At 37.2% G+C, this 27,167-nt stretch overlaps 2 protein-coding genes across 2 annotated transcripts; one reads left to right on the top strand and one right to left on the bottom strand.

The window, feature by feature from the left end:
- Nucleotides 1-3: 3 nt before the first annotated feature.
- On the bottom strand, nt 4-10,946 carry LOC139123201 (nucleolar and coiled-body phosphoprotein 1-like). Its single transcript, XM_070689300.1, has 5 exons — nt 10,764-10,946; nt 6,523-8,697; nt 4,653-4,751; nt 4,041-4,133; nt 4-2,002 (listed from the first exon to the last, which is right to left on the bottom strand). Exons 1-5 carry the CDS (start codon nt 10,935-10,937, stop codon nt 1,844-1,846), a joined length of 2,700 nt encoding a protein of 899 aa, XP_070545401.1. The 5' UTR covers nt 10,938-10,946; the 3' UTR covers nt 4-1,843.
- A 234-nt stretch (nt 10,947-11,180) lies between these two features.
- On the top strand, nt 11,181-26,886 carry LOC139123203 (outer mitochondrial transmembrane helix translocase-like). Its single transcript, XM_070689306.1, has 9 exons — nt 11,181-11,309; nt 13,101-13,295; nt 14,562-14,781; nt 15,735-15,892; nt 16,074-16,223; nt 17,899-17,988; nt 19,240-19,290; nt 20,192-20,343; nt 23,442-26,886. The coding sequence occupies exons 2-9, from the start codon at nt 13,140-13,142 to the stop codon at nt 23,566-23,568; spliced, it is 1,104 nt and encodes a 367-aa protein (XP_070545407.1). The 5' UTR covers nt 11,181-11,309; nt 13,101-13,139; the 3' UTR covers nt 23,569-26,886.
- The last annotated feature ends 281 nt before the right edge of the window (nt 26,887-27,167 follow it).

The raw sequence follows: 27,167 nt of genomic DNA, 5'->3' as shown, positions 1-27,167 counted from the left end.
AAATTTCCATTCAATGTTTTAATTTACTATAATACTAATCGTTTACTAATGGTTGTACAAATACTGTATTTTCAAAAAAAAAACATGAACATAGGTATCTTGTGGGGAAAGACTTAAAAATACTACGTTATGCATATGCAAATACTGTTGTTACATTAAATACGAAAACGTTGTATGTCAACTGCATGTAAAGTAACTGATGATAAAATTCAGTAAATTCAGTATCTTGCAGTTTGTTTCTTTTGTGCAAAAAGAAAATAAAATGCTGCAGCTTTTGTAACATATAAGTCAATTCTTGTCAGTACTTTCAGCAGGACAAAGTGTTGTCTTCACAAGGGGATGATTTTAACCAATCTATTCACATGTCAATAATTATACAAAAGAGTAGATCTTTTCTTAACAAACAATATGCACATTATGTATTGTTATGTAAATTGGTAGTCACTCTGTTTCTACCATGGAGGTAGTAGAGAGCTACTACCTCCACGGTTTTAACAAAGCTGTGGAGTGCAGGATACTATCATGGTACCCATATTGTGAATACTGTAAGTCTTGGAAATCTCTCAACTACCCAGACATGCCTTTTTCTAGACAGGATTGTGGAATCATGAAAGCCGTAAGTCAAACGGTTATTTGGTAGAATTGCCATCCTCTGTCTCACTGCAATGGTGTCACTATTCCAGTGCTAGCCCAATACAAATCCTGTTTATTCTTTCAGCAAAATGCAAAGAGAACAAGCAGACATGCCCTGATCATAGAGTAAATTAATTTGTGATTTTTCACAAAGAATGAATTGGTCAAATTGAGTATTCAAAATGACTGAAAGGACTGGAAAAGTCAACACTAATCAGGTCACATGACCTCTACGGTACAGCAGGATCATGCTAAGGAAAAAAGTGAGTCGACTTTCACTTTTTATTTCTGAAGTCATGCTGTGACGAGATACAAAATGAAAAGATGACTGGTTGCAGAATACAAAAAGTGAATATTTCAAAAAGAAAACAGCATGGTTCAGTTATTGAATAGATGAGTTAATGATCACATTGAACATTTCTGTATCACTGGGAAATAGTTGACAGTTTAAAATTACGGTGGAACTGGCTAATTTTCTCTGTATGAAAACAAAAACATTTTGACGGACTTAAAAAATATATTTTAAATTAAAGAGAGACTTGAACCTGGACAACTATAACCAATATATTGCTAGTAAAGTTGCAGTCTTCATTTTCTTTCATTTAAGCATTAGTGCTTGTTATTTATTTATGTATGGTTAGTCCTATGATCTCCTTTGAAAGTCGTTTTCAAACAATCTGGAGAAGCTGAGTCAAGTCTGCCCCTTTAAAACCCTGTCATTGCAATGGTTTGGCCCAAACCCATCATTGGTAACTGCGGACATGTTTACTATGAATTTGGGACGAAAAGAGCAGCTTGAAATACACAAGGATGGGAGCAGTATTCTGAAGGCGCATGCTAATTTGATAGACTGAAAGATTCCGTCGCGTGCGGGCGCTCCGGCACACTGCGACCTACGACCCTTTTTTAGGGGCGGTCTTGTTACCCTACATACTGCCAATTAACTCATTTCTGTAATACGATTGGTTCCAACAAAATTTTGTTGGAGAAAAGGATTTCAACAGTGTGCCTTCAGTCTTGGTAAAGGGTCGTAGGTCGCTGTGCGCCGGAGCGCCCGCATGCGACGGAATCTTTCAGTCTAGGTAATTTGACAGATAGAGAACTCTATGGCACACTTCACAAACTCATGACTGCTGATTCATGGGTGATTGTTGATTTCCAGCGATTGTTGATTTCTAGCCAACATCAATGTGAGTCTGAGGTAAGTATTTTAATCACTGTCAAATTTAATAGAATTGACTTGCTGGCTGATAACGCCACCACGGTAACTGCCACGTTTCTTCTTCGTCTTTTCATGACGGAACGACTTTCCTTTGGTGAATTTGAGATCTTTATTGGCCCTCTCTCCCCAGCATCCATATGCACCTCTCTGCAATTGAAGATAAACAGAAAAAGAAACATTATTTGACAATTCTGACTACACTCATTTAGCTTCAGCAATCTCTTTGTAATCTTCACAGAGCTAACAGACTTGATGATGATGAAATGAGGAAAAATGCATTACAGGAATGAGTCACCCTAGCAAGGATTCAGATTTTGGATTACTTCATCCTCAGCTCCCTTTTCACAAAAAGACTTCCCAATGCTTCATTTCATTGAAATAAGTTGTTTTGTCAGACAAGTCATGGTTAGCACCATTTCTGCTAAACTGCAATGCCCTCTTCCTTTGATTACATCAAAATTTCACGCTTTTTTTGAAAGGGGGGGGGGGCAAACTGGGGCCATGAAACAGCACATACACTAGCTCTGGTTTAATTTCCATTTCTGTGACACCTTCCCCACCAACACTGAGTGGTTAAAAATGTGGAGAGGTGACTGTATATGTAATGTACAAGTTCTTTGAGATAACAAGTGTGCCCTCTAATGGTATGATGAGGTACAATGTAACAACTTTGTACTTGTACTTTATCAAGCCAAGTAATGCAAACCATGCGAACACCTAACCACAGCAGTCAATCTTTAGGATGACCAAGTCGTTTAACAATTACCGCAGTTGTTTGGTTTGGTAAAGTATCTTTACTTGCAGTGACAAGTCGAACCAAGTCAGTCAAAAAAGTTGGCATTGGCGTCTCATAAAATGCAAGACACTGATTGGGTTTACACTGTTGGTGGGCGAGAACAGAGGCTTTAGCCAATTTGGTCACAGCCTATACCTTGCATTATAGGCAGTGCCAAGCACTTCAAGCTAACGAGCAGGAGCCAAGCAAGGATCAAGACCCCTAGGCACCCGGGGGGGGAGCTTTGTTGAATAGATTTTTGTGTTTCATACTATGCTTGTCCCAAAAAAACCATTTCAATAAGGACTTTTATGTCCTGTCAGAAAACCGATCTCCACTGTAGTGTAGATGCTACAATGAAAAACATCACAGTTCCTCAACTTGGCAAGTTACAAGGCATGCAAAAACAACCTGATTCTAACCAGGTTGACAGGATAACGACTACTAATGCATATCTTCTCATTACATTCAATTTGGTAATCAATCTAACTACAACGAACGTGACAGGAAGAGGGCTATATATTACTTGTACATCCTGACCATGCTGGGAGACTGCTTTGTGAACCTCATAACATTCTTTATCTCAGACATTGTTGATTGAATAAAAAGTAAGCATGATGAAATGTTTCAAAAGACAGCTTGACACGGTCAGTGTTACTTTCCAAGTCATACCAAAAAATCTTGAACAGTAACAATATCTGCCTTATCAATGCTGACTTGAAGGACTGCAGTGAAGTGACCTGAAACTACTTTGAAATAAGAGAATGCGCCTTGGGGACAGATATTTGGACTCTCACACTTTTAATTATTTTCGGATCTACCACTTTTTGGGGGTTCATTTTAAAGCTCTTGGTGTAAGAAAACTTTTCACATCTTAGTTTTTTGAAAATCAGGAAATTTTATTTTTCTTCATAGAATAAACACAGGGTTGGTGGCTAATTTTGAATATCAAATATCTGTTTCTCTAGTTCCAAAATTTACACGGTGAACCTTGATTTTTATTCTTGATTTTGAAAGAGAATGGGTAAAAAATTCCTTGAGGAAAGTTTGAACAAAAGTTTAAGTCCTTTCACTTTCGAGGCGCATACTACCTGAACCCTTTTCCTGCCAGACAGTAATAACTGTATCACTTCCCCATCAGCCAAGTCAGTAAAAAGCGGTATTGAGCCCAAAAATGACCTATTTTCACCCACTTGGCTTGGTATGTTATAGCATCTTTTGTCCAAAAAAAATCAACTTTACAGTATTATGTTTTCAACAGCCTTCAAATGTACAGTATTATGTTGAAATACATCATATGGAATACGTTGTGTTTCATTAATTTTAACCATCTTGACCTGCTGGTGAAATATGGACTTGGCAGGAAACGGGTTAAGTGCTGTAGCACTATATTGATAGAAATGCAATTACCTTTGCTTCAAATGCATTGTTTTGCAATCGGGGATCAATTTCAATTTCTTCTTCACGCACTCTGCGATATGGGGTCTTGATGTTTGTCTGGTCCTGTGAATAGCAAACAAAACAGAACTGTCAAAACAAAGGTATGGATAATGTTAGTATACAATTCTGCATACAGTATGATACATTATATTGACACTACGGCCAATAAACTCCAGTGTCACTCAAACAACTGAGAATATGAACACAAGTTCAGCTCAAATATCCTTTTGAGCACTATGCAATTATGCAAATGTCACACTGTGCAAATGCTTTGTGAATGGCAGATAGACTATTTTATATTAAGGACGATACCAATCAGAAGCCTCTTCATCATAATTTCACAGAATCTACGAAATGTTACAAATACAGGTTTTACCGCCAATAATACCGCATCAAATGAAACTGGAAATGGTGTTGTAAGTGACTAGTTTGAATCGTGAATTCATGGTGAATACATGGTCAAAATACATGACATCAATTGAGATTTTAACAGCATGATTTAAGCACAGAAAATGATGCATCTTTATGGTGTTCTTGCAATGGATGGATGCATTCAATGTTTCATCAAAAACCTTTTCATACCTTTTTTTGTTTGACCTGTGGCACTGTGGCTGGCCTTGTTTGGATGCTGCTTTGCATTTTGGGTGTTGTCATTCTAGTTTTGTTGTCACTGCCCTTATCCTGTCAATCAAAAATGAAACTTTAATTTACAGAATACAAACAATTATTATACACCTGCATCTGCAAACTATGGGGTTTCGTCGTAGAGTATGTTTCGGTATCAGAGGACGCGGAGTCCAATAAGTTTGAGTCCATGTTTTCTCCACGTTTCTCTCACAAGGGGGAAAATGTCACCCCTGAGGGTGACTGTGATAAATTATGCAAATTTTAAGTTATCCAAATTACGATGTTTTCTGGTATTAATTAATTAAGGTTATAGCATTCGTCAAATATCAAATAAAAGGCACTCCTGTTTCTTTATTTATTCCATCCAGTAAATGTTGATGAAATAAGAAGCATACACAAACCATTAACACTTTATTCATTTCGGATCAAACACAATTTAATAATCTGGAGGCAAACTCTAGTTTTTCTGCTGTACCACATCCGTCTGCAGATAGGAAGCTTGCATCATTTAAATGTAGCTACAGATGGTGGATTACATCAACTGTATGATGTTACATCATAGACAGTAATCGTTAAGTGGACTGCCACTATAAATACTCTGTGTAAATCAAAATCTCAAACCTCATTGTAGAAGGGCAACAAGTCAAGGGCTTGGAAGGGGGATTTTGATTAGATTGGGGATTTGCACCATTGCGTGTCCTGGAGAAAGTGTCCTGGAGAAAACACTTTTTTCACACGGAGTACATAAATTAAGGCATTACTGGATGCTATTTGAACTTTGACCTCATAACACCTTTACATTAGCATAGGTAAAAAGAGAAGATTTTAAATTTTTCACAAAAAATATAAATCTAAAAATTCAGTATGTCACAAAGTGAATGATGGTCAGTCCAAAACTTGTGAATTTGATTGAAATTATGCTGCTGAACTACAATTTCTACCACATGCACTGTACTGCGTTTGGTTGAAGTGTTGTTCTATGCCCTAAGTGGATGCACTGAAAGCCTTCCCAGTCGGCTCACTATCGCATGATGTAGTGTCCAACTGGTATCCTCAAAACGCTATTATTTCAACTTTTCTGGTAAAATTGGACTAAAAAGGTTTGTAATAATACGGTTATTCACAAAATACTGGGATTTATGTCCTTGTACATTGTACGCTTCAATATTGTCCTCAACGCTACACATCATGGACAATACTTCCGCTGCATGCTTCACTTGGACATAAATTCTGGTATTTTTTAAATAACCTTATATTAAGGCAAAGTGATCTATGGTTCATGTGCAGGTGATTCAGGGTCAATTTCCTGAAAAATGTTGCTCTGTGGAAAACAAGGAAATTATGTGATTTTCAGTCCATTTCTTTGCCAGTGTTTGTTTGCCTGCATTGACCAGTGATTAAACTATCCGTGCAATACAAGAAATAATCCTCTCATGACATTAAGGCCGTTAAGATCAATTTCAGTAAGTACTCATCAACAAGATGCAGTTACATCCCCTAGCTTACAAACATGGATGAACTTACTATTTTTCATTTACATTTTTTATCAAAGGGCCAGTAGCTGTGATTTTTGATGATTTTTTCACTCATAATTGACATTCAAAATGAAAATGGTGAATAAAATCATCAAAAGTTACAGCTACTGACCCTATAACAGTTCGTACCCTCTTGCAATAAAAACTACCATTGGACTTAGATGACTGCAAGGATTAAGCATCTTGTAAAGGTCAAATATGTAGAACTGTACCTAAATCAAACACTCCTTCAGAATACCCAACATGTCACTCATAGAAAACGACAGATAATACAATAACTATGGACTTACTTTCTTGTTAGGTTTCTTTTCGTCTGCCTCTGATTCACTTGAACTATCTGAAGTATCCTTGGTTCCATTCACAGCATTTGTTACCTTGGAAACTGGTTTAGACTTCTTTTTGTCATCTTCATCATCTGAGCTTGAATCTGATGAATCAGAGGAACTTTCTGCTTTCTTCTTTTTGTTCTGAGACTTCAATTTTTTCGGACTTTTGGAAGTTTTAACTTCTTCCTTTTCAGAGTCCGAGCTACTACTGTCTGAACTTGAAGATGAGCTTTCCTGTCTTTTCCTTTTTGCTGGTGTTGGTGTTGATTTCTTCTGTGGTGTTTTACTCACTTTTTGATCATCAGAATCGCTCTCTTCACTTGAAGAATCAGAACTTGAATCTTTCTTTGCCGTTGTTTGCTTGCGAGTAGCGGTAGGTGTAACTACTTTGGATTTTTTTGTTTGTTCTTCTTCTGAGCTGTCCGAATCTGAGCTACTATCAGAGTCTGAAGAACTGGATTCTTTAGTGGCAGCAGCAGCTGTTTTTGCGGTAATTTTCTTCACAGGTGTAGTATTTGGCTTCTCTTCTTCATCTGAGGAACTGTCACTGTCACTTGATTCTGCTTTTGTTTTCTTTGATGATGGCAGTGCACTGGCAGCTTTTTTGGATGTCTGCTTCCTCTGTGCAGGATTTTCATCTTCACTATCTGAATCTGAATCTGAATCAGAGCTTGACTCTGCTTTATTTGTCTTGGGTGGCACTTTCTTTCCTGACTGTTTTGGCGTTGTTGCCTTCTTCTCCGCTGGCTTCTCATCTTCACTATCCGAACTGCTATCTGAGCTGCTATCTGAACTGCTATCTGAGTCCGAACTTGAACTTGAGTCCTTACGTCCTGATACTTTTGTTGATGGCTTGGTTTTTTGGACAGGTTTTTCATCCTCGCTATCTGAACTACTACTCTCAGAATCTGAGCTAGATTCAGTTTTGGATGCTTTAGTGGCTGCCTTTTGCACAGCACTTTTTTGCACAGATTTCTCATCTTCACTCTCTGAACTGCTGCTATCTGAACTTGAATCTGGTTTAGTTTGTTTTGATGGTGGTGTTTTTACAGGGGCTTTTGTTGTCTGTTCTTGTCTGTCATCTTCACTATCACTCTCTGAACTGGATTCCGACGATGTTTCCTTTGCATCCTTTTTGGTCTTTTTAATTTTCTTGACTGATTTTAAAATCTTTGATTTCTTTACTTGTGATACTGTCTCCTTTGCTTTAATTTTTGGAAAAGATATTTCGTCATCTGAAGAACCTGACGATGAGGAGGAATCTTCTGCAGGGGTCTGTTTCTTAGTAACAGTCTTTTTTGGAACATCATCCTCATCTGACGATTCATCTGAGCTAGATGAGGTGTCTTCTTTTGTTGCCTTGGTTACAGCAGTTTGCTTCACTGGAACTTTAGGTATCTCTTCTTCATCTGATGACTCATCAGAACTTGAAGATGATGATTCATCTTTGACTTTCTTAGAAACTACAGTTTTCTTCGCTGTTTTCTTCAAACTTTTCACAGGCTGTTTTGATTTCTCCTCATCTTCTGAGCTGGACTCATCAGAACTTGACGATGAAGATTCCTTTCTGGTTGCCTTGGAAACAGTGGCTTTCAGTGATTGATGGCCACTTGTAACAGAGGGTTTTGGTTTTTCCTCCTCCTCTGAACTTGAATCTTCAGAGCTAGATGATGAAGATTCTTTCTTTGTTGCCTTGGTAACTGGCTTCTTCACTTGTTTTTGCTGAGGCTTGACTTCCTCTTCCTCATCATCTGAACTTGACGATGAACTTGACGATGAGCTTGACGATGAGCTGGAATCCTGTTTTGTTGTTGTCTTGGCCTTTTTTGCAGCAGGGGGTGCAGATGATTTGTCATCATCTTCAGATGAACTGGAGGAATCTGAACTGGATGAAGAATCCGGTTTTTTAACAGCAGTTGGTTTCTTGGCAGTTGGTTTCTTGGCAGGTGGTTTTTGAGTGGTTTCTTCTTCACTGTCTGAGCTTTCTGCTTTAGTTGAAGGTGCCTTCTTTTTCTGTTTGACCTGTTTCTTGTTTGTTTGCTTTGTCGCTGCTAGTTTTCTTTTCTTAGTATTGACAGGTGAATTTATCCAAGTGTCATAAAATTCCATAATGCTTGGGTGATCTGGGTCAGGCATATGCTGTAAAATACAATGGGATTGGATTGTCAACCTAAATGACCCATTCAAAAGTTACGTTGAGAAAATCTGACATCTTTATGGCATCTTCATAGCATTGTGTACTCAATGGGTCCCTGGCTGGCTATAATATGTGTAGAGCAGAGATCAATGATCATAACTTGTAGTGCCAATACTTTTATTATCTGCAACTTTTTAAATCTCTAGTGTGGGTGTACTATGCTAAACAGTTGTTGGTTAGTCTGCTTTGTTCTGTGACTGTCCTGATACATCTGATATTACAGAACGTATCAAATGCCCTGCGCTTGTCAAAGGCAAGAGTAACTTGACTGTTGAGCTACAATCCATACTGTAGCTTAATCTCGGTCTTGACCGTCTTGCATACGGAGCGTGTGTTTCTGTTACACTTGCAGCAGAGCAAATCCCTATCTCACCGTAGGATATATTTTGGAGTGGCATCCACTGCGGTTAACAGATAACTTGCACCTTTTCCAACCCACCGACAACCAACTCGCCCGAAACTGTCTCACCCAATACTAACTCGCGCGATACCAATTTTTATAGTCTGACTACAGTCCCTCTGTGGTCTGTCAGATACACATATACATCTATCGACCTGAAATGTGTTCCTATTATTACAGATGTATCCTACTGTGATTATGACTTTCACTTATAGCATGAAGCGTAAACGAGAGGTGAAGCATGCAACCCGAGTAGTGCCCGAGGCTGTATCGAATGTACACAAACAACACCACTGAATGGACCAAAAGACATTTATTTGTTAGATAGGATAGACCTCCATCCCCAAGATCATTTCAGTGGGCAGTGTAGTGCAGGCAAATGACACTTCGAAATTCACGGCCTACTGATATAACGATTGGGCCGACATTCACTTGATCAATTGATAATCATTATCACTCTGACCGATTGGTTCTGAGCAGGTTGGAAGGTGCGAGTTAATTCTTACCACTGCCAGCACTACAAAACACACATATAGTAATACAAATATTACTTGTCTATATCGCACATCATACTAGCGGTAGAGCAACAGATGGGAGGTCTACAGTAAAGTTTGACTTCTATGGTAAAGTTACAAAGTTAGTAGATGCCTGATTTTTGTATTTGAGCATATTGACACCCTTTCATAACTTTGAACATACGATCAACTATTCAAGAAGTTCATGATCATATCGTTTCCATGTGGCGAACAGCTGGCCGGTACGAACGGGGTCCAGACACTTCGCACCAAAACCAGTTCGCCCCACACAACTTCGTCCCAAAACCATTTCGTACCAAAACCACCTCGTCCCAAGTACTACTTCGCCCAACCCCACTTCGCCCCAAGTACCACATCGCACTAAAACCACTTCGACCAAAGTATAGTACCGTCAACTCGTCCTGAAACAACGATGTTACGACGTATGATAAGGTTGTTTTCACCTACAACTTGGAAGCATTAATGTGTTAGGACATTTTGGCTACCACAAACCATTTATTGTTGCATCATGGTTGCATGAAACCATAAGCGATAGAATAAGAAACTTAGAAACACGCAAATGCTACAACTCCAGGTGCCTTGCGCGGAATTGCACGATGTCAATTTCGCGAAATGCGTACACTTTCAAGATTTCAGTCCCAGGATGACAGAAGGTGGTTATTTTCAGCTTTACCAGTTAGCGATAAGTTTTGGGCAAAGTGGTTTGGGGACATGACTTTTGGGGCGAAGTGGTTTTGGTACGAGGTTGTTTTGGTGCGAAGTGGTTTTGGTGCGAAATGGTATGGGACGAGATGGTATGGTGCGAAGTGGTTTTGGTGCGAAGTGTCTGGGAACCCGTACAGGTCTACAGTAAAGTTTGACTTCTATGGTAAAGTTACAAAGTTAGTAGATGCCTGATTTTTGTATTTGAGCATATTGACACCCTTTCATAACTTTGAACATACGATCAACTATTCAAGAAGTTCATGATCATATCGTTTCCATGTGGCGAACAGCTGGCCGGTACGAACACGTGTTCCCAGACCGCCATGTTGTCACGAAAACCGATTTCACACCAAATCTGAACACTTACCGTTCCAGTTTCACTTTTAAACCATTTCGCTGCCTTGTGAAGTTTTTGCTCGACTAAGTAACCGTAAATATACGGATGCAAAACGCTTGGCGCTCCCGAATCCATCGTTGTGTCGGTGTTTAAATGTATCTGCGACTGGCAGCATGTGAGTAGTCGTGTTTCAGAACTGCGCATGTCTAAACAGTCTATCAGACCACTTAGGTTTCTAATACATATTTTTATAGTTAAGCAAACTTGTAATTTCGTCGACATTTCGAAACGAAATTTGTCTTGGAAGTACATTTGAATCATAAAATTAGTGCTAAAGTTGATCTTTCTTCATCATGGGTTGTTGGAATATGATTACAATACTAATTTACTGTGGAAAGCTCATTACGTATTGCTAAAGTCAACCTTCCTTGGCTACGTGACCTATGACCTGACTGAATAACGACCCCTCAATAACGACGTTGCGGGGCTTCCCAGAAAAGCATCAGCTACCAGCTACTGCATGAACTGAAATTTTCGTAGCCATAGACACCAAAGAGTTCTGCGTGCCATTTTAACGTAAGTAATGAGCCATACCGAATGATAGATCTAGATCAAGCCGTTCGCTGATTCAGTGGTCGCTTTTTTCCTCCATGGCTGTACCCACAGGTGCTTCGATCATCTCTTCGTAGCTTCGCGAAGCGTATACGATTCCACTCGTTTCATATAGGCTTTGCGAAGCGACGATCAAAGCGCCTGTGGTTGTACCCATTAGCAGTACGGTACCCCGAGGACATCGAACTACGAAAATTCTGTGAGCTACCCATACAGTTGCTGCAGTACTAGAGCTTTTGCCTTGGGTTGTGGATGGGACGGTAAAATCAAACAGCCCAACCCATAATCCCACAGGCAAATCCTCGAGCTACTCCACTGTACTGCAACCCATACTGGTTCTTGCACCTATTCGTCACCGTGTCTCCTTCACATATTCTCCAAACTTTTTTTCCGTCAATCTTTTTTTATGGTCAATAATAGCGATGACATAAGAATATTGATGATTGATGACTTAGCTTGTTTCGATTCAACAGACTGAAACTAAATGGTTCTCTGGTGAAACAATCGTAGAAAATAGAGTGACTGGTAGTGGTATCCTTCCTGGTACGAAAATGAAACTAACTAAAACCTGAGTGGTAAACAATACTAACATAGAACTTAACTTTAATAGGCCACGGTCCCTGTGGGTGGGTAATGGTTGTTACACGACAAAAATACTATTTGTCAGGTCTACTTTCCACTTAACTGTAATAGTACATCATGTTTTTGAGATGTGTATAAGTGACAAAAGCCAGGAACATCCTGACCTCCACACAAATTTTAAATCAAAGGCTTTGAAATAAACATTTGCCCAGGTTTCCTGCAAAATCCATAATTCATTACAGAGTTAAAGTTAATTAAAACATAGGTAGTAGAAGGGGGAAGTTCTGTGGATGGTTAAGGCAGGTATAGGTGCAGTCGTTGAAGTGCTTGGGTGGTGCATCACTACTAGCACTAGCAAACATGATAGAAGCCAGCACATGGCTCCAGGGGTGCAATTATTGCTGCTAGAACAGGTAGAGCATAACACGTCCCACCTACATGTATCTATTTGGACAGTCTTGATCATTTGTTTATGTAAACTACAGAGAAACACAATTTTCACTGACTTCTCTTGCCCAGTCATATATAAAAATTGTTTGTACTTTCACTGTTTTGACATGCCAGTTGTGTACATGTACATGTATGTACTGCAGGATATGTGATGTATCTTGGTTGCTTGTGCTGATTTTTAATGATTTGACCAGAAAAGGGTTCAATTTGCTATAAATTGGAGATGCTCATAAGGTAGAATGCACCTTTGCGACAGATATTCCGACTCTCAAATTTTTACAGTACCTTTCTGGTCTACTGATTGTTTGGGCTGATTTTAAACATCTTGAAGTAAGAAAAATTTCTTTAACTTAGCTTTTTCAAATTGAAAGTTTTGTTTTGCTCAATATAGTTAACACAGTGATGGTGGCCATTTTGAATTTCAAATATTGGTAAATGTCGGGTAATCAACTTGTTCCTCTGAAACCAAACTTGACATGGTAACCCCTGATTTTTATTCATGATTTGTTAAGAGAAATTGAATGGTTGATAGTTTTGTCTAGGAAAGTTTGAGCAAAAGTTGAAATCTTTCACTTTTGAGGTGGGAACTCCTTATAATTGATCATATTGTCCTTTTAATCGCTATAAATGGATATTATTCAAAAATCACAAGTGTCAATGTTAACATTATTGCAGACAGAAAGTTAGCGTAAAAATGTAATAGTGACACCTTGTCCATTACAGGTTGTTTTCATGCAAATTTAGGTGATTTTACAGACCATCATGCAGAGTTCAGGAAGTATGACGCTGTCCAGGCAGGAACTGCTTGGCATTATGATACGATTAGCAATCTTTGGAGTTGTCAGTTACTATGGCATCAAATGGGTAGTTGATCAAATGGACCCTACAAAGAAACAAAAAGCACAAGCCCAAAAACAGGTAAGAAATTCACTATAAATCTGGTGCAGTGTTAAGATATAAACCAGGGTTAGTTTTTGGCAACATGCAGACTGCATATGTTAGGATTTGTTTCAACATATCAACATATTGGCATGTTTGGCATATTGGCATTGTACGTGTGTTCTGTAGTATTGTGAGCCCTGTTAGCAAAGTGTGAACAGACCCCTGCATAAGTTGTGTCATAATCAGAACATTGTGTTGGTTTTTTTTTAAATATGCGATTTATAATATTGTTTAGATTACAACTGCAGATGATATCAATTGATGAGATGTTATAGTTGTTGCATAATATCAGTCTATTGTCAGTTACACTAATTATTATTCATGATGTACCATTACATTTGAGATTTCTTTGTTATAAATACAGATATTGACATCATAGTTTCATCAATCATACATGCAAGTAGTCTTCAATTTTGGGGGGACTTTTCATCTTTGTAAACCTTGTCCCACTTATCCTACAATGCATTGCTGTGGCTGCTTCAAACACTGTACGCACGCTCAAAACAAAAATATATTGATTGTTTGTGTACAATGGATTGTTATACAAGAATGACATAAATTTGCAATGCCAAAAAAGCCCTGTGTATTTTGTATCCATTGGCCACGAAAATATATGTCAGAGTGTATTAAACCTGCCATTAGTCTACATAGTGTTCTGTGAATAACACACCCTGTGTATACCCTACAGCGAAACAGTTCTATGAGTAATGCACGCTTTGTACACCCTAGTGCGCACTGCATTATGGAACTGGTAAAAGAATATTCCATAGAACCTTTAGACCATGTACCACAACATAGTCATTTTTCTCTGTAGATAGTGTAACCTTTCACATTGTTTTTTTGAAATTGATCATTCTTCCTGTAAAAAAAACAAGAGGTAGACCCGTACATAATGGTAGTTTCAAAAGAGGTAACATTGTGCCAAGTACTGTAAGCATGAAATGGCTTTCCTGAATAAAACTGGTGCTGCACTCAACCAACACAATTTTTTCAAGTTAATATTGCTTATCAGAATTTGATGAATTAATGGAGGTGAGAAGCAATCAGTTTTCTGTGTAATGGACACTAGTTCAATTATTGTTGCAATATTTTCCAGAATGATTACGGTACATTCAACAAATACCACTCCATGTGACTGCACATGTTGGTTTGAATACCAACTTTAGAGCAGAATGCGGAATAAAAATTGAACTGAGAGATATACTGAAATTGAATATTTATTCACTGTGCTTTCTGTTGCAGGCGGAGCGATTGATGAATAAAATTGGTATAAAGGGAGTCAAATTGACGGAGTATGAAATGACCATAGCGGCCCTCCTCATAGACCCCTTAGGTATCACAGTATCATGGCAAGATATTGGCGGATTGGAAGATGTCATTGATGAAATAAAAGAGACAGTTATTCTACCCATGAAGAAAAGACATCTGTTTAGGGGGTCTAGTTTACTTCAACCACCAAAGGGTAAGCATTATGTAATGTCTGTTCAAATTTATCGATGTCAAGATAAATTTTTGGGGGTTCTTATTTTCAAAATTAGTCATTTTCATTCTGTGTCGCAATCTGTTGTGAAATTTTTGTTCATTAAATTGTTGATGCTAGCAGACTTTGCAACTGCTGGAAGTACATGTGTGTTATAAAAATCATGAACTTATGTCTGAATTTTGGTGTTGGAATTCTCAAAGTGAACTGACATGGAAAAGTGTTTGTAAGATGAAACACATAGGACTGTAACTGCAACATCGATTGGCCAAAGCAAATCGCAAACACTGAACATCTACCCCTCCAACATCCATGGCATAGAGTACAGTGTAATGTGTGATGAACTGATCATACAGAGGGAGGGATGACATTGAATGACACAGTAATCATGCATATGTTTTGATTGTGGTAGTGTAATTTTCTTTCCTCTCACCCCCTGCACTGATCAATTAATAGAATTATGTTGTTTTTTACGGGCCAGTAGCCATAACGTTTGATGATTTGTTCACAATTTTTGTTTTGTATGTCAATTGCCATGTCTTGTTTTACTTTCCAAAGCATTATGAAATACCCACTATTTACCAACACAGTGTATGTAAAATTTACTGTTATTGTTTACATTTGAATTCTAGTCCAGCAGAATTTACCTGTCAATGATGACAATGCAGTCTTGTAGGCTGAGTTGACAAGATGGATACTTTGTATCTCAACATGCTTTTGAGAGTAGAACAAGAAACTGTTGAGAAAAAATTATCATCAAAAGGTACTGGTACTGGCCTATAGATATCCCTTAGAAACTCAAGGCCATTATACCTACCACAAATACCAGTAAATAACATCATCAAATGAACTGTGAACACTGAAAGTTGAAAGAGAAACAAGACAATCGTCAAAGGTGAAAATACATACATGTGTTCTTGATTCTGTCACCATAGGTATTTTGCTGCATGGTCCTCCAGGCTGTGGAAAGACTATGATTGCCAAAGCAATGGCAAAGGAAGCAGGGTTTAGATTCATCAATTTACAAGCTTCAACTCTGACAGACAAATGGTATGGAGAGTCTCAAAAGCTAGCTGCTGCTGTCTTCTCTCTGGTAAGTTCATGCTACTCTTGGACACTAAGACTGTGTGAACACACATATATTCTAGCTTTTGATGAATTTTTCACTCAGGTATTGGGTGAACAGGTTACACATGTTTTTCTCCATCTTGCTGAGAAACGTAATACCCTACGGCTTCATCTATATCTTTTACAAATAGACTTTATCCCAACAGGCCATCAAGATCCAACCAACCATAATATTTATTGATGAAGTTGATTCATTTCTGCGATCCAGAGCATCGTATGATCACGAAGCCACTGCGATGATGAAGGCACAGTTCATGAGTTTATGGGATGGTCTCATAACAGATAACTCTTGTCAGGTAGGTCAATAGCAGAGTTAATTAATGGGATGGTCTCATAACAGATAACTCTTGTCAGGTAGGTCAATAGCAGAGTTAATTAATGGGATGGTCTCATAACAGATAACTCTTGTCAGGTAGGTCAATAATAGAGTTTATGGGATGGGCTGATAACAGATACCTCTTCTCAGATAGGTCAATAACAGAGTTTATGGGATGCTCTGTTAACAGATAAATCTTGTCAGGTGGGTCAATAACAAAGTTTATTAGATGGTCTGATAACATAATTCTTCCCAGGTACGTCAATAATATAAGGTTATTCACAAAATACCATGATTTATGTGTGAGTACATCATGCAGTGGAGGTATTTGTCTGAGACGCGTAGCGTCAAGGAAAATACCGAAACGTTCAATGTACAAGGACATAAATCATGGTATTTTGTGAATAACATTATTATATACCTTTTCGGCCCAATTTTACAAGGAAAAAGACAAAATTAAAGCGTTTTTGGGATGCCAGTCGCGCACCTGTACTGAGTGATCGCGAACAGACACGGAACGCGTTCAGCTTGTCTGCTAAGCGCTCAGAACCCGCAGCGCAGTGCACGTGGTAGAAATTGTAGGTCAGCAGCATAATTTCACTCAAATTCACAGGTTTTGGATTGACCACTATTAACTTTGTAAAGTACTGAATGCTTAGAAGTATAAATTTTGTTGAAAATTTAAAATCATCTTTCCTTGTTCCCCGCGTTGACGTAAAGGTGTTGCGAGGTCAAAGGTCACATAGTGTCCAATAACACCTAACTTTATTGTACTCTGCACCAAAGTTATTGGACTCTGCGTCCTCCGATACTGAAACTTACTGTACGACGAAACTCCATAGGTTACAGATGCAGGTATAATAACAGAATTTATTAGATAATCTTGTAACAGATACCACTTCTCAAGGTCAATAGGATAAGGTCAATACAAAGTTAGTTCTCATCAATGTTTATGAAGTAAAATTGTCAACAGCATATCAGAATATTTCAAATGTTGGTCACCATTTATATACTGGAGTAGGTATTTATGTAGTTAATTTAGATTTTATGGTATGGATACTTTTTACTTTTTCTTTTGAATTATGATCCAAGTGCCATACATCTGTATATGCCTATATAACTTGATCCGCTATTCTGCCAACTAATTAAACCTTTTACTACCAAAGTGTGATAAAATTGCTCACCAAACATACCGTTAACATGTAAAGAATCTCCTTGAGATTTTCCATTAGTGAAGGAGTTGTTGATTTCATGGTCAACTTGGTCATAAAAACTTCAAATAAGCTATAGTATATCTATCATAGACTTAACAACAATTAACTTTGCTGATTTTTGCAGAATACAGAAAGTGCTCATTTCAGGCTTCAGCTTACAGAGGTGTTCAAAGTTTTGTGAAATTAGATACCTGAATATTGCATTTAGAGCAAAAGACATCTTCTATTCTCAAGACACGAGTAGACTGTTTCACTGTAACTAACATGGCTTGACAATATCAATATATGGATTACCGGTATACATTTTGTTCCTCTGTTATTGAGGTCATCAAAATATCTTCCATTGACAGAAATATTGATGAATAGCTTTATTGTTTCGAAGTGAGCATAATTACCAGTAACTTTGTACTAATTACATCAGTTTTGGTTTGTTTGTTGTAGGTGATAGTGATGGGTGCTACAAACAGACCTCAGGATGTTGATAGTGCAATACTCAGAAGAATGCCAACAATGTTTCACATAGGAATGCCAGTAAGTCTAATATAGGAATGCCAGTAAGCGTAATATAGGAATGCCAGTAAGTGTAATATAGGAATGCCAGTAAGTGTTATATAGGAATGCCAGTAAGTGTAATATAGGAATGCCAGTAAGTGTTATACTATATAGGAATGCCAGTAAGTGTTATACTATATAGGAATGCCAGTAAGCGTTATTTAGGGATGCCAGTAAGTGCAATATAGGAATGCCAGTAAGTGTTATATAGGAATGCCAGTAAGTGTTATACTATATAGGAATGCCAGTAAGTGTTATACTATATAGGAATGCCAGTAAGTGTTATTTAGGGATGCCAGTAAGTGCAATATAGGAATGCCAGTAAGTGTAATATAGGAATGCCAGTAATGTGTTATATAGGAATGCTAGTAAGTGTAATATAGCCAGTAAGTGTAATATAGCCAGTAAGTGTAGTATAGCCAGTAAGTGTAATATAGGAATGCCAGTAAGGGTAATATAGGAATGCCAGTAAGTGTTATATAGGAGTGCCAGTAAGTGTTATATAGGAATGCCAGTAGGTGTAATATAGGAATGCCAGTAAGTGTTATACTATATAGGAATGCCAGTAAGTGTTATACTATATAGGAATGCCAGTAAGCGTTATTTAGGAATGCCAGTAAGTGTAATATAGGAATGCCAGTAAGTGTTACATGAGAATGCCAGACAATGCTAGACAAGAATATACTGGCATGCAATTTCTGAGTGGCAGTGTCTCTGATACCAAAATTTGTGAGATGACCTCTAATTTTGATTCTTGATTTTGAAAGAGAATGTCAAGTTTGTTTAACAGGTTCCAAGTGAATGAATATAATAACAGATTGCCAATGAGTTCTATGTTAGAACATGACCAAAGGTTCATACATTATTGGCAATGCCATAAGGTTTGCTAGGATCATTTAGAGTTGCTGTTTATACAAGATTGGTTCCAAGTTGCTGTGAGGGTTAGAATTCCATGGCTATGAAATTTTAAGTCAGTAACTTCTTGTACTGCAAACACTTTATACATAGAACATTGATCAATCAGTGAGGCTATCCGAGCCCGGTATCCGTGATCCATTTGATCATATTTTTTGAGTGTTTCCAAGATTCATTTATTGTTTTGATTACGTTTGTCAGGCAGCATGCCAATGTTGTTTATTAAAGACTTGATGTCCCCAAAAAGGCTTTGACTTTGACCCTTTGAAGAAATTCTATATTCATTATAGTTGAACTCTTTCATTGTCTTCATAGGATAAAGGCCAAAGGAAGAAGATCTTAGAGCTAATACTGTGTGAAGAATACGTAAGTCAGTAATTTATTCAGAATTACATGGCAACTGTGACTGAAGGCCTTCTTATTGTTTCAAGTGTAACATTTGCTGAACGTGAAGAATTCATTGGTCACAAGTTGTCTATACTGTGAATTAGTGAGCTCTTACCATGATCATATTCACAGTCATCACAGGATCATTATGGTACAAAAGAGCGCCACCTTGAGACAAAGTGTAATTTCTTTTGTTTAATCTCATCCTTGACATCATATTAAAAATTTTGAAAGGAGCTTCTGCATTGATAGTATCCAGAAAAAAATGTCTCCAAGTGCAGAATTGATATTTCATCAAAAAGTAAATACTCTTAGGAAAACTGATGTGTATTAGGAGTTAATGTGATATTTCAAAGTGTGAAGTTACCAGATAATAGAAATGAGATTCCTGAAAAAGATTATGCGGAAAGCACTTTGAACCAACAAAGTTAGGTTCTTCAATGGAAAACCAAAAGCTGGCCATGAGTATACATGTGTTCAGGGCAAATGCATGCATATAGAAAGAAATGGACAAGCCTCGTTCCAGACTTGGATTAAAGGGACATATTCCTTGACAGGGTACAGCTGTTGGTTTATTTGTGTACCTCTCTGATTCACATTTTGCAAGTCTTTGTCTTCTGTTGAATTTTCATCATTTGAAACAAAATTCTCTTTGATCTCATCAAACACATGCTTCTGCAAGAGTTTTACACATCCTCTTCTATTAAAACCTTTGTATTAATCTCACCACAGTCAATTTGTTTCAATTCTTTGGGGTTTTTTTATACGTTATATCAAAACATGGCAGCTGGGATAACAGTTTCAAAAGAGGAAAACAAGGTGTCACCTAATGACTAGTCTCCGTGTGACAATCATAGAAGTGTTCTTCTTTGTATTTCAGTTGTCTGAGGACATGGATCTGTCCACTGTGGCTGAGGAAACTGAGGGATATTCCGGAAGTGATTTACATGAACTTTGCCGTAATGGATCAGTATTCAGGGTCAAAGATTACATGAAAGAGCAGAGAGAATCTGGAGAGCAAGAAGGTGACAGGTAAGATTCCATGCCAGGGTTAAATTGAAAGGGGGGGTAGCTGTAGCTTTTAAGGATTTTTTCAATATTTTTGTCTCGTATGTCCACTGCAAGTTCTTGTTCTATTCCCAAAATGATGTTGTAACATCAACGATTTAGCTTGCAAACGCAACATCCATACATGCTAAATGCACTGTTATTGTTTACATGTGAACTCTAGTCTGGACTGGAATTCACCTGATGACTATAACAATACAGTCTACACGTGTACAGGCTGAGTTGATAAGCTGAATACTGTGTATCTCAACAAGCTGTGGGGAATAGAACAAGAAATTGTGGTCGACAAAAGTAGTGCAAAAATCATCAAAAGTTACAGCTACTGGCCTTTAAAGGTATACAGTCATCTGTAATCTAAATATGCCTTGGTATTCAAAATGCCCATGTGAGGGCGCTGTTTTTAAAAAACGGCCACCCGCTTAACATCTGTGATTGGTTAGATTTTCTCTTTCCATGGTAACTGTGGCAAAATTGGAACAGGTGACAGTATACCTTTAAGTAAGTTTAGTGTTCCCCAAGGATAATTGTCAAATAGCTCAGAGGAGATAAACAAATCAACACAATGATGACCCTTACAAAGTGATGAAAAAGTGGTGTATAGTTCAGAGATTTTGTCTCATGATGGCTTGTCGTACCTTGGGTAGTAACATTCCAAAATGGGTTAGCAAGGTTTGATTTGCATCAGAAGTGATTGCCGAGGTTCTGATGTGACCTCACAGCCAGACCTCTTCAAAGAGCGTGAGAAATGCGATGCCTTTTCCATGTATGTAGAGGCATCAACCCTGCCGAGTCTATACTTTAGCTGACCCTCCAGTCAACATTTTGAAATTGCTATTTGCTAGGAGTACTCTGTACTCACTGTACTTTCAACTTTCTCAATACAAGCTAATTTGTCTGCCTTTTAAAAATTCATCTCAATACTTATTTTAACATAATGTGATCTCTTTCACTGACTTCTCAGGAAAAGGAAATGAATATTGACACATGTCAATGTACATTGAACTCTAGCTATTTCTTTAAGCAAATGAACTTTGATACTCTAATTTAATTGACAAGGAAGTGATATTTTTTCTATTCAGTCAATTTATAAGTCTATTTCATCGTTTCATTAACCCTCTGAGCACTGTAAATTTTTCCCCCAAAATATCAGGGCAACATTTTATGAATTTTATGAATTTTTCTGTAATTTTTTTCATGATTTTGGACCAAATGAACATAAATTTTTATGGGATGCACTTTTTGACCAAAATTTTGGGGAAAATCTGAAAAAAAATTGTCTAGATCTGAAAGAAATTGTTGACACTGTGTAGTATAAATGCAACAAAAATCGACTTTGGCACTCAAAGGGTAAAGATTCCAGGACAAGCATTCAGCCATTCCTAATTATGAATTCTCCTTAAACAAGTTAGCTCATAATCCTCTTAAATTGGGTATTTTCTGAGGGTCTAGATATTGGCAAATGCTATACTGTGTATTTTGTCTGGATATGGCAAATGCTATACTGTGTATTTTGTCTGGATATGGCAAATGCTATGCTGTGTATTTTGTCTGGATTTGGCAAATGCTATACTGTGTATTTTGTCTGGATATGGCAAATGCTATACTGTGTATTTTGTTTGGATATGGCAAATGCTATACTGTGTATTTTGTCTGGATATGGCAAATGCTATACTGTATATTTTGTCTGGATATGGCAAATGCTATACTGTGTATTTTGTCTGGATATGGCAAATGCTATACTGTGTATTTTGTCTGGATATGGCAAATGCTATACTGTGTATTTTGTCTGGATATGGCAAATGCTATACTGTGTATTTTGTCTGGATATGGCAAATGCTATACTGTGTATTTTGTCTGGATATGGCAAATGCTATACTGTGTATTTTGTCTGGATATGGCAAATGCTATACTGTGTATTTGTCTGGATATGGCAAATGCTATACTGTGTATTTTGTCTGGATATGGCAAATGCTATACTGTGTATTTTGTCTGGATATGGCAAATGCTATACTGTGTATTTTGTCTGGATATGGCAAATGCTATACTGTGTATTTTGTCTGGATATGGCAAATGCTATACTGTGTATTTTGTCTGGATATGGCAAATGCTATACTGTGTATATTGTTTGGATATGGCAAATGCTTTACTGTGTATATAGTGTACATAAAGATCACATGAACAACACCCAAAAAATCAGTTTTTACCTTCAATTGTGAGGATGCATGGGTGCTTGCAGTCAAAAGTAGCACCAACGATTGACAACATAATGAACTGCAGAAATGCATCTTTATAGATATCTTTTATCTGTCCTATTTTTTTGTTACAGACTCTCAAATAGGTTAGACTTGGGAACAATCATGAGCTGGAACACTGTTGTGTCATAGAGAATGATCTTGAACCTTTAATAAAAATGGCTGACTCTGTTTGCTAGATTTATACAACGGTTATTGATCAATGCTCATATGAATCAAGTAAATAGTTGCAGCAAAATTATCGGAAAACATCAAATAGGTCCCTCTGACTAGTATGATAAGCACCTTTTACACAAAGGAATTTTTTCCTTCTATTCTGGTCATCCTTCAATTTCTAAAACCAACTGTGCTAAATGCTTCTTGTTATCAATAGGGCTATCAGACAATTGAACTGAATCAAGCAGCTTGTGAAATTTTGCATTTCTGTCATTTTACCCCTATGTGTTTTTTATTGAGTTTTACTATGCGCTGCATGGATTTTAATACATGCATTTTAAATTGCCTTTTTTGTAATTGATGTATATGTGTTTATTACTGCTGCAATGCTAATTTTCCAAACTGGTATCATAAAGATTGATTGATTGATTGATGGATTAATGTTAATATTTTCAACGCTGTCGCCAAACCCCATGACCTTTGACATCATGCAGATATTTACATCTGAATAGTGAATGAAGAGCTAAAGTAACCTATGTATGTTTGCTGCTTCCCTTGAAATGATGGTTCCCTGAAAGTGATATACCATTGTCAAGTAGATTTTGAGAAGTTCATTTCAATCAATAAGTTTTCTCTCATTTCTTCTTCTCTTAGTGCTGAAGATGGACTTGACATGCTGCGACCTCTTGCATTGTCTGACTTACAGAATGCCAAGTTGAAAATGGACGAAGCTAAGAGAAAGAGAGACGGTAGAATGGAATCAAACATTGGACTTGATTAATAACATTTATCATGGACAGTCCCCGACAATTTGATGCTGTTAAGCCATGTCTTAGCCAAGCAAGAAACCTCCAACCTGATTGGTCAGTTTACATCGCATGACCATCACATGGTTCCGTTGTGATATGCAAAACACTTTTCAATCTTAAATTGGTGAGAATTGCAACTCTGTTGGTTTACAACAGAAGTAGAGAAATTATTGAGCTTTCTGCTGATGAATTAAGTTGTGATGGAATTGAAAAATAGTAAAATGAGAAAAATGAAATAATTTAAGAATACAAATATCTCGACAACTCTGCAGGAAGAGTTGATGTAACTATCGACTGATTTGTCTCAATTCAAGTGATGAGTTATTTTCTACTTTTGTGATTATGAACTTCAAAAAGATCACATGAAATGTGTGTGATATTGTTGTGGAGTTTACTGTTTCACAACACAAATCACAAATCACAAATTTTCTTACTCAGAGTTGACATCTTAAATTTTCAAGGAGCTGTTTACGTACCTGAGCATCATTGTGCATGTAACAGACAAGCCATTGTTGTAATGGTACAGTTTTGTTCTGACAAGGGACAGCGAGTCTTACCAAAAGCAATTTTTTTGTAGATTTGATGATTTCTTTGAAAACACAAATGTTGTTGTAATTATTGATGAACTTGTCCTAGGCTAGTATGTGTGACTTTTTACAATCTGATGAAAATTCTCTTTGACAAAGGAAATAGTGAGCTGTCGTCTCTAGATTTTTGAAGATTTTTTATTTTTATGGTAGTTATATTTGTAATGCAGATAAAGGACCAGAGTCAGCTGTCTTAAAGTTACATGATGAAAGCTGATTGACCCAAACAAGAGTCTAGACTGGAATCCGAACAATTTGCTCGTACTGTTGCATATACAAAGTAGAAACAAAGTAGAATTGACCTCAGTGAAACATTTGCAAACTCAAATAGTCTCAGTTCCGCAGTTTTCACTCACAGAAGGGTTTACAGTCATATTATCTCAGTACTGTTGTGACCTCACAGACCAGATACCTCTTCTGTATATATGCAAATTAGTTATTGGTTTTTTGACTATACAGTTCTAAGACGCCTCTCAAAGTGTGATGTATTTGTTTTGGTACTCAGTGTACAGTTAGAGTATCTAGATTATGATGAATGTCATTGAAGTCGATGTAAAACTTTTGTTCATTTGGTAGCCGGGGAAAGTTACGTAGGTATTTCGGTATTAGTACAGGAAGTTATGATGCCAAGTATTTCCAGGAAAAATTTGATTCCAAGAAGCTGGGTTTGAGGAGTTATCTGAGAAATCCCATTCATCATACATCAGCTTGAAGTAATTTAATTTAACCTCCCAAAACACAAAAATGATGTTAATAGATGGAAACTTCCTAGAAGACAAATAGCTGTAACTTTTGATGATTTTTTTTCACTTTTGTTCGTCCTTGTTCTACTCCCAAAAGCATGTTGAGATACACAATATTGAGCTTGTCAACTCAGCCTGTACATACGTGTAGACTGCATTGTTATTGTTGTCAAGTGAATTCTAGTCCAGAATAGAATTCAAATGTAGACAAAAACATTGTTTATTTACTGTACAAATGCTATAGCTAAGTAGTAAGTGTTTCAACATGCTTTTAGAGTAGAACAAGAAATAGTAGTTGTAAGCTGATATTGAAACAAAAATAGATAAAAAATATGAAAGAAATCATCAAAAATCTACTCGCTCATTTGGTTTATAATTTCATCTGTACGATTTGTAGTTTGAACTTTTTTAGAACTGGAAAATGGGAATATGTTTAAACAGAAGCTTATTGATATGATTGATGTTATGAAACAAAGTTCTCTTTGCAGGATATTTTTTGTGTTATTTTGATGTAGACATGCAATTGTCATTGAAATTTCTTGTTTTTTTAACCAAACAGAGAAAGACAGTAAAGTACTCAGAAAAATATCACGTAGATCCATTTCCCTTGATCTAAATATCAAACTCTGCAAAATCCTAAACTTGTACACGATTGAAGTACTCCAGATTATATTCTGTATTTATCACAGTCAACCAGAAGATGTCTCTTGAGGGCGCTCTGTCCATCTTCGATCGGAAGGAGTGACTTGAGCTGTCGATTTTCCATTCTAATTTCTCAGTAACTTGCAGCTAAGTGATCCATGTTCAAAATCTTTGAGTTAATCATTCCTTAGCACAGAGAAAGTGATATTCTATTGGAAATTTCCAATGCGACAGATTTCAATCAAATAAAGATAACACTTTATCATGCATTGTAAAGAATTTACTACCTGGGGAAGCGTAAACAAAGCTGTTCAAGGAAAAACCTTTTCATAAGTGATTTCTTGACTGGCAGGCAATGACAAGCAATAATTCACATATTAAAGGGATATAGTCGTTGGAACTGCGCTAAAAGGTTGTATGGGACCCATACAACCAATGCAAACACTGTATTCTAGGTACAATGGTGATTGATGAAAGTTAAAACATGTCTGTCAATTACATCGTATAATTTAAATATTGCAGCTATGATGATGAGGTGCATCTAGATATGGTGCATGAAATACATTGTTTGTGAACAAGACACTTGCACAGGCACAGTTCCGACGACTATTTCCCATTAAGGGATGGGTGGGTTGGTGGGCAGGGGCAATTTTTCCAAATTAGTGAGTTGGGCAGTTTTGTGGTTTTGCTTTCAGCAGGCAACTTGGAAAACATCCGGTTATCCGGCCAGGAGTATGCTTTGGTTGTTTTAGGAAGTTTGCGAATAGGTTAGGGAAAGAGTGTGTTGCAGGTGGGATGTTGCAGCTGCAGTGGGAAAATATTACTGTAAAACGTCTAAACGTCTAATCAAGCAGAGAAAAATGATCATAAATTACTGGGAAGCAGTCGTCGGAACTCTGCTCATAGGTTGCCAGAGACTCCCACAACTGATGTAAACACTGTATCTAGGGTATGTTGGCGATGGATGACAGTTAAAACATGTTTGTTAACAATGAATATCATAAAATTTAAATGTTGCATCTATGTTGACTTGATGCATCTAGATATCATGTGTGAAATACATTATTTGTAAACAAGAAAGTCAAACACGCGCAGTTCTGATGACTGCCTCCTTTTATATGATTCATTGGCAAATATTAGTATGTTGTAATTGTGTATGAATTTTGTTCCAGAGATTAGTGTACACCATGACTGGAATTGACAATACCACAATCTTAAACCGTTTTGCTCACAGTTTTGCATTTCAAACATTGCATCTCTTTTAAGTTAATTTGACCAATTTGTGGTAAGAAATGAATAAAGCCGTGTGTAAACTTTCCCAGACCCTCTTGTCCAATTTTATGCAAAACAATTATATTGACATCAAAAGGGAAGTAGCTGTAATTTTTGATAATTTTCTCACTATTACTAATTTTGTCTTTAATGTAAACTACAGTGTCTTGTTCTTTTCCCCAAAGCATGTCGAGGTACACAGTATTCAGTTTGTCAACTCAGCCTGTGTAGACCTCAATGTTTGATATCATTCACAAGTGAATTCTGGTACGGACTAGAATTCAAATGTGAACAATAACAGTGCATTTTTACACACATAGATGATTT

Source organism: Ptychodera flava, chromosome 22, assembly GCF_041260155.1.
Source record: "Ptychodera flava strain L36383 chromosome 22, AS_Pfla_20210202, whole genome shotgun sequence".
NCBI classification, from domain to species: domain Eukaryota; kingdom Metazoa; phylum Hemichordata; class Enteropneusta; family Ptychoderidae; genus Ptychodera; species Ptychodera flava.
This window is presented reverse-complemented; position numbering and strand designations above follow the sequence as displayed.